Source organism: Thunnus albacares, chromosome 19 (genome assembly GCF_914725855.1).
Source record: "Thunnus albacares chromosome 19, fThuAlb1.1, whole genome shotgun sequence".
In the NCBI taxonomy this organism is placed as follows: domain Eukaryota; kingdom Metazoa; phylum Chordata; class Actinopteri; order Scombriformes; family Scombridae; genus Thunnus; species Thunnus albacares.
This window is the reverse complement of record NC_058124.1, coordinates 10,411,605-10,430,018: the sequence shown is the minus strand read 5'-3', so window position 1 is coordinate 10,430,018 and position 18,414 is coordinate 10,411,605. Positions and strand designations below refer to the sequence as shown.

General features: G+C 42.8%; 1 protein-coding gene across 3 annotated transcripts; it reads right to left on the bottom strand.

Annotated features, from left to right (window-relative positions):
* Positions 1–2,102: 2,102 nt before the first annotated feature.
* On the bottom strand, positions 2,103–18,009 carry jazf1a (JAZF zinc finger 1a). Of its 3 annotated transcripts, none has more exons than XM_044334950.1 (5): positions 17,685–18,009; positions 9,060–9,132; positions 6,734–6,939; positions 5,254–5,423; positions 2,103–3,532 (listed from the first exon to the last, which is right to left on the bottom strand). In XM_044334950.1, the coding sequence occupies exons 1-5, from the start codon at positions 17,797–17,799 to the stop codon at positions 3,356–3,358; spliced, it is 741 nt and encodes a 246-aa protein (XP_044190885.1). In that variant the 5' UTR covers positions 17,800–18,009; the 3' UTR covers positions 2,103–3,355. The 3 variants fall into 3 exon arrangements, with proteins under 3 accessions (XP_044190885.1, XP_044190886.1, XP_044190887.1); XM_044334951.1 differs by having other exon boundaries at positions 6,743–6,939; positions 17,685–17,999; XM_044334952.1 differs by lacking the exons at positions 6,734–6,939; positions 9,060–9,132; positions 17,685–18,009 and adding an exon at positions 6,059–6,683.
* Between the last annotated feature and the right edge of the window lie 405 nt (positions 18,010–18,414).

Below are 18,414 nucleotides of genomic sequence, written 5' to 3'. Positions count from 1 at the left end.
ATGTCTCCCCCTCATTGTTACTTGTGATGAACGAATGACAGGCCAATGATGTTTTACTTCCTGGTGTGCACTTTCTGGAAGCTGGGCTGGTCTCTTTATTTTATTGGAGAGACATTGTAACATGTTTAAAGCAAATAGACTGAAAGACACTAAGTTACAGACACTCTTATTGTTACGTACTGCCACGTTTTAAAAGTTAGAACTGTGAGGAAAAAGTTATTTATTGCTCATGAGTGAATGTCATTTCTATGTATGTATGTATGTGTGTGTATCCACATGGCTCCACATCACCGCTTTGTCTATTTTTCTGTCATTACAAAGTGACCCCCCCCTGACAGTGTTGTATTCAGGCTTTAAAAATTGCACATGCCCAGTAATCACAAGGTTAATGTGTGTATGTCTTGTGTCCAAGCAGCCCTTTCCATGTGAGAATGTCAGGATGGTGGTTTAGATGTGAACTGCAAAGATCTTTATGAATAAAGTAAGCTTGTCTAAACGCATTCGACTGAAATGTCCTCCATCATTTGGGTGTAAAAGGGTCAGAAGTCACACATCAGACAAGAAAGACCATTAGTTTGAGCTTAAGAGCTCTTTACTTTATTTTGCAGTTTTTTTTCCAGGTGTTTCCTGTTTGCATTTAAGCAGCTTCTTTTTTTTTTATATAGAAAGACAGTTTGACATCATTTACAAGTCACTCTGCTCAGAACCTGTTGTCCCCCCATACAAAAAGGAAACGTTGGTCTCCACGTTACATACGAAAATATAATTTAAAAGCAACTTGACAACAGACGCACGTCACAATACATTCACTGTACACGGTATATTGAAATCCCTCCCTCATCTCCTCCTCCTGCACACAGCCTCCGCTCCTGCAGCCCCCCTCCCTCCCACCCCCCCCTCCCTACCCTCAAAGCTGAAACTATTGCCATGGTGACAGCTGTGTCCGTGAAGCGGGGATGGTTTTACGAGTGTTTGACAGAGCTCGACTTCGGAGACTCTGCGTCTCTGTCCATCTCTGCTTTGCTCTGATCCTGGCCACGGAAACTCTTTCTCTGGAATGAAGCTTTCCTATCGCACGCAAACCATTATGTCAGGGTTACTGTTAGGTTAGTAAGTCCACAGATGTACTCTGATGTAAACTGATACCAAGATTTTACAGATCTGGTGCTTCACAGTAGACATGGATGTCTTTCAGGCCACCTTTGTGCTTATTTGTTGAGCAGCACACTAATAGAAAGCATTTCAAGTAATAGTCACAGGTGTATGTTAACTTGGTATAATATAAAAAGCAATTAGGGGGTAACTTGTACAAAATGAAGTTACCAAAGAGGATTTAACAAAAAGATCCCTTTGCCATGCTAACCCTGTGGTGTCCACGGCAACATCAGACTGGAGGAAAGGAGGATGTGTGCATGTCAGAGGTCACCGTACCCATCAAATGAACAAAAGAGACAGAAAACAAACTTTGTGCATGATGAGGGAAATGATGTCATGGATGAATGTATCTTGGCACGGGGCACTGCACCACTCTTGTTTTTCTAGAGGCAATGAATGAGGAAATCCCTGTCAGGGGCAACAAGTTGGCCACCGCAACAATACATGACGCAACACCGCCATCCAGCCAGCCAGCCAGCCAGCCATCCTGCTCCACAGGAGTTAAAACCAGCGGCCTGGCACAGAAATATGACAGATCCAAGCACTGAAACACACAGCATACAATAACACTCTAGGCTGATGACTTGGATACTGCTGAAAAAAGTAACACACACGCACACACACACGCACGTACGCACACATCTGTACATACAATGAACTGGAATGCTCTTGTCTACAACACACACAAAATGACAGGTTGTAGATGGTAATCTCTTTCAAAATACAAATACACCCTCTTCTTTCACACATATTTCTCCCGTTACGACACAGAAAAGCATGCGTGAAAAAAACATTCAATGTACATCGACTCATTCTGGAGGCGCGATGAACAAGAAAATCATTGCCACACATTTGGCGACCTCCACGGTGAAACCATTACGACAGTCTCTTTCTCTTCCCTCTCCCTCCCCCCTCCCTCCCCTTTTCCTTCCCTCCCTCCCTCCCTCCCTCATCAGGCACATGGTATGGTCAATGTTTGGCAGTGGAGAGCTGTTGGCAACGATCATGGAAAAACAAAACAACAACAAAGATCTTGGCAACTGGAATACAGCATGATGCTTAACCTGCATTCGCGGCTAAGTCTCTGGAATACAGCTCTGGCACTCGGAATGAGAAACCCTATCTGGAAACGTTGGAGATGTGAAATACGTGGATGGCTTTCTGCAGGGGATGAAATGTTTCAGTGGACTGTTTAAGATATGGATTGTTGGGCCTGGGCCATGCTCTTATACCCCCTTCCTGATCAACAGTAAAATATCGTACACTGCTCAGAGCGTGTCAAACCAAAAAAAGGCGTATTAGCTCCTAAACTCTAGGATGTGGCGAGAGAAAAAAACGGATTCTCCAGACCTAAAGTCATCCAGCTGTTTGACCTTGTATCTGACCTCTGAGGTGACTAAACTGGCCGTCTCAGCAAATAAGGAATGAAAGGAACACTTACTGATACATAGAAGAAAAAAACACTATCTAAAACACTGACAAAAATATATAAAATAAAGCTTGAAAATAAAATGTAACTATTTATGTATATGCTCATGAATACTTTTATATATTTTTATGTACACATACATACAGTATCTGTCTATTGTTTATATATCAATATATCTATTTAAAGTATAACTTAACTCTCTCACTTAAACCCCCAGAAGTTACTGTGAAGGCACAGATCCAGGCTCAGCCAACTCTCTGCGTCTAACGGTAAAGGAGTGTAACAACCACTGGGCTTAGATCAGCACTAAAAAGTCAACTTCATCCCGCTCATACACGAGCAGAGAAGGGGGGGGGGGGGGGTCAGGGCTTGTTTTGCGCTTTCAGTTTTCACATCTCCTTCTTTTGCATTTTCCCCTCATTTCTTTCATTTGTTTTTTTGTCTTTTCTTTCTGTTGTTTTTTACAGTTAGCACCTTATGTAAGTCAAACAATAGAAAAACTGACGTGATAGCATATACGAAATGTGCAAATGTACAACGATAAAAATACTACAAAGATACATTTTTTTTCAAAAATACAAGTGATATAACATGGATAGAAAAAAAAAATATGTGACACAAATAAACAAAAAGATGAAGAAAAAAATAAAATAAAACAACTTAAAGCATGCACTTGATCCTTTAGTGTGTGGGATGTGTATCAAAGGGTCAGGTAAGGAAAGTCAGGACAGGGCTATGTTTGGGGCAGTTGATGGATGTCGACCACGAGCTCTAGCCTTGAATCTTGCGCAGGATCTCGGTGGAGACAGGTGGGTGGAAATTGATGGTGTGGTGTCTAAGGCCCTGCGAGGTCTTGTAGCTCTTGCCACAGCGACACTTGAAGGGTTTCCTCACACGGATCTGCGTGCGGTGGCCGTTCTTGGCGTGGTATTTGATACCGTTCACATTCTGAAGAAGATACGGGGGGGAATAAGAGAAGAGGAGTAAAGAGATTAATAAGGAAGGTAGAGGAAGATTACAATTACCGCTTTACACAACATTGATCTTTTTGACACGCGATATTGCAACCTGTGTTTGACCCTGACTGCAGTCAGAGGTTGACAGGTAGACACAGGTCTACAGCTGTAGTATCATACACCATCACTGCCAAAACCGCAGCATTACACCAGATCATAATCTGCTATTATTGCACAATCAAGAATTTGTTCTTCAAAACTATTCTCAAAGTGTTCTTGGAGTGCAACTCATAAACTGATCCATCATGTTTAAACTTGTGTCACTGGGATAGTCTGAAAGTGGTTTTAGGTTTAAAGGGGAACTCCAACGATTTTGCACATCAAAGTCTGTGGTCAGGTCTTGTGGAGTGCTACCGCAGCTGCGTGAAATCTGATAAACTGCCTGAAGTGACAGTCCATCAGGAGTCCGACAATGTCATAGGAGTGCATTGCTAAGACGGTGGAGTACTCTTAAGGATCTGACATTTTGACTTGACATTTAGAGAGAAATTTAAAGATCGATACCAGTCATATAAGTCCGCCACAGCTACAGCGGCAGCCAGTTAGCTTAGCTTAGCACGAAGACTGGAAGCAAAGGGGAAACAGCAAGTCTGGCTCTGTCCAGAGGCAACAAAGTCCATCTACCAGCACCTCTAAAATTAACTAACATGTGATAACTTGTCAAGACTCCAGGAAGTCACCACAAGACTTGTCGTCACTGTGATGTTGCCTGGCAACCAGCAGAGACTTCAAGAAGTCATTGCACCCAGCCAAGAAATAGTCCAGCACATAATCTTTGCAAAACCTCAATTGTCTTTGTTAACAAGATGTAAAATATTAATAAATGAGTTTTAGGAGTGCTAGGGTTTTTTGTTAGCTTCCAACTGAGCAAGGCAAGCTTCTTTCCTGTTTTCAGTCTTTATGCTAAGCTAAGCTAAGCTAACTGAATGACTGCTAGCTGTAGCTTCATATTTGACATATTTGACAGATATGAGAGTGATATCGATCTTCTCATTTAATTCAGCAAGAGAGTGAATAGGCATATTTCCCAAAATGTTGAACTAGTCCTTTAACACAGTATGTATGACAGAGTATAGCTTCAGGCACATTCAACAATCTTTCTCAAGAATCTTGGAGATTGAGAGGATTGCAATTTATGATTTAATGAAAGAGGCCACTAACATAATCACCCTGGAGTGACCTTTAATCATTCAATACAGAAACCCCCCCTTATTCCTTTTATTTAAAAGTCGAACAATATCAAACCTGCGTCACACACAGGTCGGACGTAGGGTGGTTTTAAGCTGGGTTAGATAACAAATATTGACCTATTCAAAAAAAAGCAAATGTGGCTTCATACCATGTCACTGAAAAGGGCATAAGAGAGAAATGTTCCCACACTGTCCATTATTAAAAGAGCAGGGGCAACAAGCTGAATGAGGTTTTTGTTAGCAGCTATAATAAAATTTAACCAAAGCAAATATAACATGATATATTTATCACTACTTCCAATCACGACATTCTGGATTTACAATGTGCTTTTTCGAACTTTATGTCCAGGCATGTGATATTCAGACAATAGCTCCAGTGTGGACCTCATCGGAAACCACTAAACCTCGTGTTCAACGGCTGCGTTGCTGGGACTGACTTTGTCGTCCTCTGGTGTTCCCTTACCTTGTATCTCTTCTTGCAGCCGGGGACGGGGCAGGCGAATGGCTTCTCCTCTCCCCCGTTCATACACATGGAGCTGAGGATGGACTCAGAGCTGATGGCGCTTTCTGTGGTCCACGACTCATCACTGTCCGACTCCTCGTAGTCTACCTCCTCCTCATCATACTCACTGCCTGGAGGCAGAATGGAGACACGCAGAACAAAAACAATTACAGTCATTCCGGATGAAATATGGATGGGGACATACCCAAAAGGACATCATGCTTTGGGAATTTACCAAACAGAAATATGTGACTTTTTATTAATACTTTTCTCTGTATTCTGCTCCTACTGTGGTGTGTTAGCTGCCCACATGTCACTGAGAGCACAGCTCAGACATAACAGCAGTGGTGTGCATGCACGTGTGTGTGTTTGTGCCTGTGAGTCAAAACCCAGGGGCTGGCACTAAGAAAGAGATCATTAAGTGGGAGTGATCCCCATTGCTCAGCCTGGAAAAAGTGCTTTGCTAAGTGTAGAATATTTTCCACTCACATGCACACGCACACACACACACACACACACACACACACACACTCACACACACAGGCATCCACATACCACATTACTGAAATGTTGAGGTGCACACACACACACACACACATACACACACACACATAAAGGCCTACTGACCCCCCACCATCTCACAGGAAATGCTGCACCTCAGCATGAGGAAATGGATGGCACCCTGGCACATGTTGAAAGAGGGTGTGTGTGTGTGTGTGTGCGCGTGTGTGTGTGTGTGTAGCTGTGCTGGTGTATAAGCCCAGACCTAACACTACGTTTGGAACCATTTGGGCTGGAATTGGACATCTGCTTCTGGGCTGTGCAACACACGGCCCCATGCAAACACACAGCGTGACAGCTGCTATGTAATTAGCAGAGTGTTGACTGGTCTGCTCACTGCAGGAGCCACCAAACCTAATACACAAACAACACACACACACACACAAGCACAGCAGCAGACAGTGGTTGAGTTTAAGCCTCTTCCACTTTCCATTCCAAAAGCAGATTTTCTTCATGTTTCAAAAATTGGGAGGAAATATTGGCATGAAAAGTCAACAAATCCAGCCAATTACAAATCCACTTTTTTATGGTTAAATGTGAATAATTTGAGGTTTGCAATTACAGTTTGTATTACTGAGTAAGAGGTTAGTTAGTGCAAAAAATAGTTATATGCCAGTTTTCCTGCTCTCATGATGAAGTCATTCACCAGGTATGAAATGACCTGCATTCCATTTGGGTTACAGATATCTTCATTTGCTCATCACAGCGCCGCTTGTGCTGGATGAACATTTCTCCCGATGGCGCAACAATAACTGTAGCTTTTTTCTGTTACAGCCGGTGGCGTTAATTTCATTAGTCAGTTTCAACACCTCCAATCACTCCACACATGTACAAGCAATCCGTCTTTCCTCCTCCCACATGACATTTCAAACACACACACCTGTCGTACCTGTAGGTGTGCTGCTGCGGAAGGAGGAGGAGGGTGTGATGGGGGGTGTGACGGGAGGCGTCAGGTTACCACTGGTGTGGCGAGGAGGCGTGGCTGTGCTGTTCCTGGACACGCCGCCCGTGATGGACAGGGACAGTTTGGGAGTGGCCTTCTTCTTCATGGTCTCCTGCTCCCGGCGCGCCGCATCCGTCATGAACCTGACAACAAGCCAGAGGTGTGTGTGTCATCAGTAAATACCATGACGAGGCAATGTTTAATGTCATTCAACAACAAACCTCACACCTCATAGTCATGTTGATGTGAACTTCAATCCCTTAAAATGGAGACAATGCTGGTGAACCTACTGATGCCAGACATCATTCAAAACATAACTGTAGTATTTGCTACAGTATTTGTAAATTTAAGCATCATGGTGGTGGGTCTTATTTTTGTAGTTTTGGCCATCCACTCTAATAACTATGATAACACTGACTGTATTCATAGAAGTACCTGCTGAAATCTCAAAGCAAATCAACATTGCTAGATCACAACAAGTAAGAAGTAAAACCGAAAGTGAGAGAAAGTGAGTCACTACTAATCCCTCATTGAACTGAAAATCTGTGTGCTAGGACTGTCACTTTTTTACAAAAGTCAAACTTTCATTCCTACGTGGGCAAAAATTAAATATTCAAACTGTAATGACCTGTTTGATTTCAAAATTTACAGCCTGTAAGTGCAACAGATCATTTGAAGTAGTTTACCTTGTGATCCAGCAGAGGGCGTTCTTAAAAGTCACTCTCAGCTCGACCTATTGCAGGCTCTTTGACCTATCAGTAAACTAAGCTAATAAATAAAAATGGATAAGGACTCCAGCGAAAGCAAAGCTGTGCTGATCAGATAATCATGACACCGAAGCATCTGAGCAGCAGTGTGTGGAAGCATTTAGGGGGCAACACCATAGGTGGCAACATGATCAACAAAGATCAGTTTGTTTGCCAACTTTGTAAAAAGCAGCTGCCTCACTTTACAACGACAGCAAATCTGAGGACTGACCGGTAAGATTACCACACAAGTGAGGCAGCGGAGGCATCAAACAAGCCGAGCGACGTCAACTCTACAACCTTGTCTGACACACACAGTGCAGTTGTATGACACCACACGTGAAGATATAAAGACTATACTGAACTGAGTCACGTTCTGTGACCACTGATGGATAGACATGGCTGGCAATATATGCTTAGAACAGTCACAGTAAATTGTATCTCCGACACAGTATATGGACTGAGTTTGAATTAATTCGAACAAATTACTTGTTGGTTCAAATTTATTCAAACTTGCCTTTTTGGAAAAGTGACAGTCCTAGTGTGTACACAACTATGGTTACAATTAGTACCAATTACAATGAGTCAAAGTTGAAAAAATAAGTTGATTTATGATGTGACACATCTTTAGAACAGACAGTTTGGTTGATGACTTCATTGTTCACTATCGTTTTGTTCCTCTGACTGCTCGTGTCTTTTTAGCGTTGTCACAACATTCCCAGATCTCAGCTTGTACTCAACTTGTTGATCACTTTGTTATAATTACCGATAAGATGGCTGAACTAGGAAAACAAGACCCGACCTCTTTGCCATCTTTATATTCTACTTTAGTTCGTTCTCTCTTATTTTCTACAGTGTTATTTCTTGCTTTAATAGGAGCCTTTAAAGATTCATCTCATCAAATTATGGCTACACTGCAGATTATTGCTATGAGTGGGAAGTCTGATTTTTTTACAAGACATTACTGAGCTGCTGAGTGAACTGCCCCCTTTAAATATACAGTCATCACAACATTATACAGTGACATTTACAACCTTGCCACTTGGACAATTACCATAGAAAACAAACCTCACTTTCTCTTTCTCTCTCAGTTTCACTGTTATCTTTCTAAACGTTGCGTCTTGGAGTGATTTAATGGGGCATTAAGTGGGACGTGACACATCGGTTCACCGCACTCATCACAAACACACACACACACACACACACACACACACACACACACACACACACAAAAACACATAAGCTGTAATCCTGCGATGCCGCCTTTGGCTGTGCCATTTGCAGCGCGGGAGTCAGGAGTGATTGTCTTGTGTGGTTTTTTTGGTCTGTGGATGAGTCACTGCTATGTCTATGGGAAGACATCAGTCATCCGAGCCTGCTCTCCGCAAGCCACATGTACACACACACTCACGCACACACGTACGGACAGACAGAGTTTCACTGGTGGAGCAATGCTGCCCTCTATAGGTGGACACATTTGGTTGTGTGTGTGTGAATGTGTGTGTGTGTGTGTGTACCTGTTGATGTAGCTTAAGGCCAGGTAAGTGGGCTGCTGTTGCTCCTGCTTCTCCAGGACCCGCGGATCTGTGTCTGAGAGAGAGAGAGTGAGAGAGATAGCGAGGAAGAGAGAGAGAGAGAGAGAGAGACATTTAGATGAATCACTCCTCTCTGCGGAGGGAAACTGTTGAGTGAATACTCCTAGTATGTAGCTGACTCATACTGTACGTCTATTCTTCCTGCCAGACTGCACTCATACATCTATTCTTCCTGCCAGATTCAATGATAGATTACTGGATCTTTCTCACACTGCGCTCTCTGTATTAGTCCGTAATGTGTGGCAGCCGCACATATATTTCAGATACTTTCATAAGCAGCACATTATTACGCCAACGCAAAACCCTCGCTAATTTACTAGCAATGTCCCCCCACCCCCCGCCCCCCTCCGACGCTGCTTAATCATTGCCGGGGTCTGAATGTGGCAAAGAAGAAATTCATCCAAGAGTGAAGGAGCAACTCGGAGGCTGTGATGAATGTACACAGTGTATTACTGGAGACACACACACACACACACACACACACACACACACACACACGCTTTTTCCAGTTGACTTGCTAAGTCAGTAACACTACAGTAGGCAACTTCCACTGCCTAAGGGAAGCAGTGTTAACTTCAAAGCCCCACCTCCCACCTTCTGGAAAACAGGAGCAAGTGTGCATGAAAACACTGCGGGTGGGGCTTCTGTGAAGTACCAGTGCCATCAAGTGTTCAACGGGGGGAACGTTCAGAGGAATTCGAACCAAAAACAACTAGTAGGTTTGTGCCATAGCGTGCATGTCTACGTCTGTGTGAGTGTGTGTGTGTGCATATAGACATAATTGCAGCTGCATACGTAATGGCTAGCAGATGTGCTGCGGTTCGGATCCAAGAACTGGATCATCTCTGTGCAACAATTAACAGAACGGTCCCGAGTGTGTGTGTGTTTGCGTGTTGGCCATCTTAGTCCTTTGGTTTTCAGGCTTTCACACCTCATAAATAAAAAAGAATGCAGACTTCCCACAGCGCAGGAGAACACCAAGGAGACCAGCAAACAAGAAAACAACCAGAGGAAAAAGGAAAAAAAAAAACACACACACACACACACACACCGCTGCTGCCGCTGCTGCACAGATTAGAGTCCTATACATGCGAGTATATGTAAAAACACACAGCACTGAAAAGGCTAGGTAAAGGAAACAGGATAGCAGGAGCATGCATCCGTAAACACACACACACACACACACACACTTGCACACAAATGTGCGCACACACACACACACATCAGAGGTGGTCCACAGAGGTGGTCTTTGACAGTCTTTTATAGCTGAACCTTAATAATCCTACCTGCTGCTCAGATGTAGAGACCAGAGCTCTGTGCACAGGGATAAGCACACACACACACACACACACACACACACCTCGACCTACATCAATGACGAGGCTGAGTCACGAGACAGGATAGTGAGAGCTGGCAGCATCTGTAAGTCTGACCTTTTTAAAAACCACTGAGTTGGAGTCTTTTTGTAGCAGATCTGGCCAATAATGGTAGAAAAAAGAAATCAACTAAGCACATTTTTTCCACATCAATAGATCAATATAATGCGATGATATTAAAGAGAAAAGTAAATACATGTAATGTGGATATCAAAGAGAGAGGCATTAATTGCTCATTTAACTGCTGGAACAGTAAAACAAGCTCATTTGTCACTTTTAGACTGTAATGATGCCCACAAGACCAGTCAAATCAAAATATTACCAAACTTCAAACAATATCTTGCCTGATTTCACAAACTAATGATTATTTCAGTTATCAGTGAATATGTTGATTAGTTTTCAATAACTAGACTTATCATTTAGTCTATAAACTGGCCAGTTTAGATCAAAAATTCAGAGAAAAGAGAGGTTGAAACTTGACACTACTTGCAACGCGCTGCTCTGTAATGTTCTGAAACCTGCCATTTTACACCGATGCAATCAGTCGAGATGGTGTATCATTTCCATAGCAACGACTCTGTACTTCTGTTCTAACTGCTGGCTTGTCTGGGTGTTTTGTAGCTGTGATACTTTGTAGCGTCTTAAAATATGACTGAAGATAGTGATAGTGAGTTATTTGCTACTGTTGCAGTATTAGTAAAAATGTAACACTACAGTTGTAGTATTAATAAAACCGCAAAAACGTTTAAAAAAATGAGGGTCGAGAATTTGAATCGCACTTTTATTGCAGATTTGCAAACTGCAAATTTTATGGCCTTTTGTCATACATTCACGGTTGTTCCTCAAACAACTTGATGAAGTGATCCTCTCTTACTTCTGTCCAAAATTCTACCATTTCCACCAGCTGACAGCTTGTAACTGACTTGACAAGCTGACTTCACTGTGAGCTAATTGACTCTTGAAACAGGTGACGTCCTTACGTTCTGACACCGCCAGCCGACTTGAGTCGAGCTGAGACGGGCCAGTTTACACCACTGCGACATTCTAAAACTGTTTAGTCTAAACTGGCCTTCATGTGGCTTCTTTATTGATCGTTTTGTCCACATCCTAAAGATATTCCGTTTACTAAAAACAAGACATCCTCACATTTGAGAAGCTGGTAGCAGGAAATGTTTGTCTTTTCCTTCATAAGCAACTTCAGTGATTAATAGATTCAAATAGAATAGAATCAAAATAGTTGCCAATACGTTTTCTGCTGACTAACTAATTAATCTTTATAGAATCTTGTAGGATCTGTGTACTATAAAGAACCAGGGTCACACTTCTATATATCAGGATCATTTTAGCATTATCAGGAACACTGTGACTGTAGCAAAAAGTTGTCTGAAGTCAGCTTAATGGCAAAAATGTCATATATAACATATAGAGTAAATAGCCAGGTATTAAAGAACAAGTACCGGACGAAGAGACGCCTGAGTTAATAAGTTGAGATGTGCAAGCAGCTCGGGATTTTACTTTGAGATGAGGTAAGTGTGTGCATGTGTTTGCAGGGAGGAAGGGGGGAGGCGGGGTGTCGGTGGAAATGGAGTGAGCCAGGTGCACAGAAAGAGAGAGAGAGAGAGAGAGAGACAGAGAGAGAGAGAGAGAGCGAGCGCTGCAGTAAATGTTCACGGGCTTTACGACTTCCGCTCACCTAGCAGGACAGGAAGCTAACACACTGCTGATCCTGCTGCTGGAGCAGGAGGGAACCTGCACATGCACAGACACACACACACTTACTCACACGTATATCCATTTTCACTGATTTAATCCCTGAGTTCTTTACATACATTACGGTGCATTAGCAGAATGCTCCGTGTGTGTGTGTGTGTTTCGCATTTGCATGTGCTTGTTTCCGTGTGCTGCAAGTCTGAGACATTTCAAATTCTCAAGGGTCTATAAATATCTCCCTAATTAGCACTGCTGTCATTAAAAGCAGCAACCAATCAACAGCAGCTCCACTCTTTTCAACACAGACATCCATCTCTCACTAGTAGCACACTGCTGCCCCCTGCTGAATACACAGTGTGTGCATGTGTCCGTGTGTATGTGCACATGTGTATGAGTCTGCCTGCGTGTGTGTCTGTAGAAGTGTGTGTGTGTGTGTGTGTGTTGAAACCAGGCCAAGAATGCATGGCTTGTTTTGCAGGCTGCTAATTAAGCCACAGAGAGCATTTTAACGTGTTTCTAGAGCAGCAGGCAGCCGGATGGAGGGAGAGGAGAGGAGGTGGAGAGGGAACAGGAGGGGATATGGGTGGGGGAAAAGCCAAACTTCTCTGTAATTACACTTCCCAGTGCTTGGTGGGGCGCTCGGGCCCTGCGACTTCCGCAAAAGCCATATTGTGTGACCTTGTGTGTGTGTGTATGTGGATGTATGTGTAGCGTGAAAAGAGAGCGTCTGTAGTTTCCAGTTTGGGATGCCGATCCACTAATTGCTCCGCTACACCCTGACAGGTCATTTAGGAAGTATGGTGAACATAGCTCTCTCACATGCACAAACACACACGCCCCCTTCCCGTGTCACACCTCTGAAAGTAGAATGGGAAACAATCTGGCAACTAGGACTCCATGGTGGAAAAATTATTACAGACTTATTAATAAGGTAATTGTCTGATTATCGAGGAACATAACTATATGACAAATATATGAAAAATCTAATATAAATAAAGCTGAAAGGATTACACCACTCCATAAATGTAACTTTTGAAGTCATTTTTCAAAGAAAAATGCCCAAAATTCCAGTTTCAGCTCCTCAATTATGAGGATTTCCTGCTTTTTTCATTTTATCTTTGTGATTGGAATATCTTTGGGTTCTGGACTCCGGGTTGGACAAAACAATATCTGAAAGTCTCATCATGGACTTCACTTTTTCTGACATTTTATACTATACCAAACAAGTAATCAATCAAGAAAGTAATCTCAATAATAGAGCTGCAACGACTAGTTGATTAATCGTTTGACAGAAGATTATTCATCAACTATTTTGATGATCAAATAATCGTTTTAGTCTTAAGCAAATATGCCAAACATTTGCTGCTTTCAGACTCAAATTTGATGATTTAACTGAATAACTTTGGATTGTTGACTGTTGGTTCCACGAGTCAAGATATCTGCAGACGTCTCCTTGGTCTCTAAGAAATTAAAACAGGTGTTTACACTATTTTCTGACATTATATCGTCAAAAAAAGATTAATTAATAAAATCATCTGCAGATTAACCAATGATAAAAAATAATTTGTTGTTGCTCTACTCAATAAAAATGATCATGAGTTGCGGCCCTACATATAAAATAATAAAACTGATGTTCAAAACAATTAGCTGTGCTGCACTGTTATGCGTTATATGGGACCATTTTTCTTTTGTGGCATACAAAACCTTCAATTACCTGTATAATATATACAGTCGGCTTGGAAACCTCAACTTTGAAAACAGAAATTTACAAAAAGATAACGTGATAAGATCATATTATCATAAACGATAATATTCAATGATTGCTCTGCCCTGAAGGCAAACAAAGAAACAAATACAAAGATGAATTCTGGTGATTCAACAAATACCCCCTCTGCTATGCACTTATATCTTTATTCAAAATGACTAACAACAGAAGGAAAGGGGCTTTCCTGTCTGTTAATGTTAGACAAGTAAAAACTTTTTCTCCATACTGTGTTTACCTTTTCTCTGAGCCACAGCAGATAAAGGAATACAGCCTAGCTGGGCCTGTGGGCTGAATGATTACATCTTTAAAAGTTACTGTATGTTAATCATCAGCATGCTTGAGCAGGGCTGACATTATTACCACACAGCGCTGGCCTGACTCCTCGCATCAAGTCACAGCTTGGGCTTTGATTTCAGCCAAATCCAAATGAACAAAAAAATAAATAAATTAAAAAAAAGGTCAATTCTGTCCAAACAAAGCTGAGATGTTTGGGATTTCCCTTTGCTCGCCCCCAGATTTTTCCTTCCTTAACCTTCTCCTTCAAATCTCTTCTCCACTTTTAATCTCTATCTATCTTCCCCTCCCTCCCTGCCTGCGCTTCTTTGTTGAGGTAAGAGGCAGGTATGTGCTTGTGCAGGTGAGAACAGAGCGCGACGCTGCCTTGTACACACAGGCAGACGAGACTGACATCATTACATTCCTCAGACCTTACCTTACCAGTCACTGCACAAAGCCCTTCGACAACAACCAAACACCAAACTAAACACAGTCCACCAAATCCATTTCCTCCTGCATTCAGCTGTAATCTAAACAGTTGCGGGCATGTTATTGGAAGCCTCCTTTCTTCCAGGATGAGGTCAACGCTGCAGACCCGCACATTAACCGATTTTCTCACGGAAAGGATCATGAGGAGCTCATCTGGTGTTAACTTGTGTTTGCCGTCAGCTGTTAAGTGCTGTGTCAGAGGAGGCAAGAGCCCAAATAAAGTGCTAAAATACACATAGGGGGACCAAACCAGCAGGCAGAAATGCCTATTTTGACTATGTAGCACATGGGATGTCCTACCACAAGAGGACACTGTTGCCTACAGAAATGACCAAATGTTTCTAGCACAAGCCTTCACTCATCTGTACCCTGACCTGAGACCCACTGACTCACTTTTACCGCTATTTATGTCTGCTAGCACAAGCCCATTGTCACCTCTAGATAATCTGATTTATGGTCAGCGCCGTCGTTTTCATAATCTGTTTGCACTCCGCAGGATGCACCACGATCTGTTATCTACAAAGCCTCAAACAGCTTATCTCACACGGAGGAGCTAGCGGGATCAAATTAGCCTATCTTCTGATTGATTATTGATCACACCGCTACACCACTTCAAAACCAAAAGAGGAAGTCAAAAGCAAAAAAAAAAATATATGTACCCCTACCCCTCCCTTGTCTCCCGCGGCCTATCCTCAATCCCCTCCATCTGTCACGCTTATCCCCGTGGTAACTGATCTGTGAGCGGTATTGATTAGTCCGTGTGATCTTGACGCTGCTGTTGACCAGCTGCAGTATAAAGCAGGCAGAGGGGCAACTCATTAATCCAAGTGATCTAACTGGTAAACCGCCATTCTGCTCAGCTGACGGTTGGGGTCAAAGGTCAAGCTAAGAGCCAGATGGGGCATATGTCAGCTCCTGTGTGGTTGGGTTTGAGGGACTGAGGAGAGAATATGTATCCTTGCATTAATATCTTTTAATTGTTTACTGGTTGGGTAAACTCTGTGATCTAAATAGCCACAGGTCTTTGTCACGAGATCGGTAGAGACAAAAAAAACAATCAAATGGACTTTCATAGTGTTGATTTCCCCTCTCTAGTTAATCTGGAAGTGATCCATGGAGCATATGGTAGGATGAAAAATGGACATCACCATCCAACCCTGCTCCACTTTCTCCTACAATCATAAAAACCCCTCTCTGAACATCAGCACATCAGTCCTGTCCTCATCTTGTCGGGCGTCCCCACCACAGCTGGCTGCACGGGAGCGCTCTTTTGTTAGTGAGACGGCAGGTGTGCAATAACTCAGCCAATATACTGCCCCCAACCCCTTTAGAGACAGCCAGTTGCCATGGAGACTGGCTCAATGAAGCATCCATTCTACCCCCCACCCCCCTCGTCCCCTTCAAACAGCCTCCTGAGGATGAATACACGCCACAAATAACGATTAGCCCGCATCAACTTTGTTACACATTATTGAGTCCAGTGGTATAATTTGTTATGGTGGATTATAGGTTAATCTACAAGAGTGGATTATATCATGTTAAAGCCAGAGTTTGATCAGCATTTCCAAAAGTATTCAATATTTTAACAAGCATTACATTTCAGGCTACTAATTAGGCTACATCTGAATGTAGGGCTGCAACTAACATTTTTTTCATTATCAATTAATCTGCTGATTATTGTCAATTAATTGATTTTCATTGTAAAATGTCAGAAAATGGTGAAAAACGCCTGTTATAATTTACCACAGCCAACGGTAAAGTTTTTAAATGTCTGATTTTGTCCGTCCAACAGTCCAAAACCCCAAAGATAATCAAATTGTTGCCATAAATGACAAAGAAAGGCATTAAATCATCACATTTGACAAGCTGAAACCAGCTAATCTTTTAGCATATTTGCTTAAAATAATGACTAAACCCATTATTCGATTATCAAAATAGATGCTGATTTATTTATTTTTAACTAACTCAGTCAACTAATCGATTAATTGACTAATCATTGCAGCTGTACACTCAGCACTAGTGCTAATGACTCTTGCTAATATTTTATTTACTGTCTGCATCATTTCTGCATGTCTACTTTTTTCTTCTTAGACGGCCCCATTTATCATATTCAGTAATTCTTTAAATATAAGTGGATAAATGTGATCAATTACCACCAAGAGAGTAAAAATACAACTTCATTTCTGTGCAAAAACAACTGCATTACTTTGATACTCTTCCAGTCTGTAATCACTTTTGTCTATCATATGTTAAATGATGGATAAACTGATGGCAGGAGTCTATTGCATGCCAGATGACAGTTATCAGAAGGTTTAATGTCAGATGAAAACGTAATAAGCGGTGCAACAAGTTGAAGCTTGTGCATATGGAAGCAAATCTAATTATGTCAGAGCATGTCTGCCACAGCAGCTTGGTTTCATTGATACAACGTCAATGGTAATTAAGTGACACCGACATAATCGAACATCAATGGAAAAGGTGGGTGTCTTGATGACACCTGAGGTGGCAAAAGCGACAGACTTTTTTTTGGCGGCTCAAATACACACAAGCGGTATGAGGGGAACCCCGGCTGCACCGCATCAGGCCTGGGAACGTAAACACTGGGTCTTCTGCAACGTTAGCTGTGAAACCGCTGCCTGCTCGGGATGCTAGTTACACCTATGAGACCTACGCGGCCCTCGAAGTCGAGTTACCGCTGCAAAAGGTAACTATTGAGGCTATTGCAAAAACAAAACAAGCGGTGCCTTCATTTCACTGAGCGGCAATGGTTTTCAGAAGAATTAAAGTCCCGTGTTGCGGGAAAACTCGCACTCCGACGAGCCTCGACGGAGAGCAAGCGGCACGAATAGCGGAATGCACAGCCGAGCCTATCTGCGTTTAGCTAACTAGCTAACGCCAGCTAGCTCCGGCTCCCCCTCTGGCCCGACTCACCGATGTGATTGTCCTCGATGTGGACGATGAGCTCGGCGAGAGACTCAAACTGGAGACCGCAGCCCCCGAACCTGCAGGAATTAGAGAAGAAAGAAGCGGCGGCGATGCCCGTCATCTTTTCGGCGCTGGTGCATTCACCGGGTAGGGGGGGCGGGTGTGGGAGAGCCGGGGTGGTGAACGAGGAGGCAGAGGCTTTCGGGTCCGGGGTGGGAGCGGGGCAGGGTGTGTGGAGCGGCGGAGCAGACACCGGGGCGGCCAGACAGGACAGCGGCGGACGCAGCTGGGAGGCAGGCGGGACGGTGGGGGTGGGGGTGGCGGTGGTGGGGAGGAGGAGGAGGAGGGCTGGCTGGTGGGAGCCTACGTCACGACCTGCCTACCTGTTGGGATCTGTGCCCTCGAGGACTGTGATATGATATTAACGTCACACACTGAATCAAAATGTACATTTGCATGAGTTATGCTGAGATCAAAGTAACAACATCGACCATATATGCAAATCACGGAAAGTGTGTCTGTTATATGGAAGCCTATAGAGGACAGTGTTAAAATGATAATGCAAACTTGAAAATGAAAATTTAATTCCACAATAGCATGGTCATTTTCCACATATGTATGTATTATTTGAGTAAATATTAAAATTAAAATGCAATAATCAAATTTGCATTGTCACATACTCGTATGGGCGTTCCATGACCATATTAACATGAAAATGGAAAAGATGATTGACATT

Excerpts from the sequence above, each read along its gene's own strand:
- jazf1a (XM_044334950.1), bottom strand. The coding sequence starts at position 17,799 with ATGACGGGCATCGCCGCCGCTTCTTTCTTCTCTAATTCCTGCAGGTTC. Across the intron at positions 6,940-9,059 it reads GCCTTAAGCTACATCAACAG|GTTCATGACGGATGCGGCGC; the intron begins GTACACACACAC and ends GCTTGTTGTCAG. Across the intron at positions 3,533-5,253 it reads GCTGCAAGAAGAGATACAAG|AATGTGAACGGTATCAAATA; the intron begins GTAAGGGAACAC and ends TATCTTCTTCAG.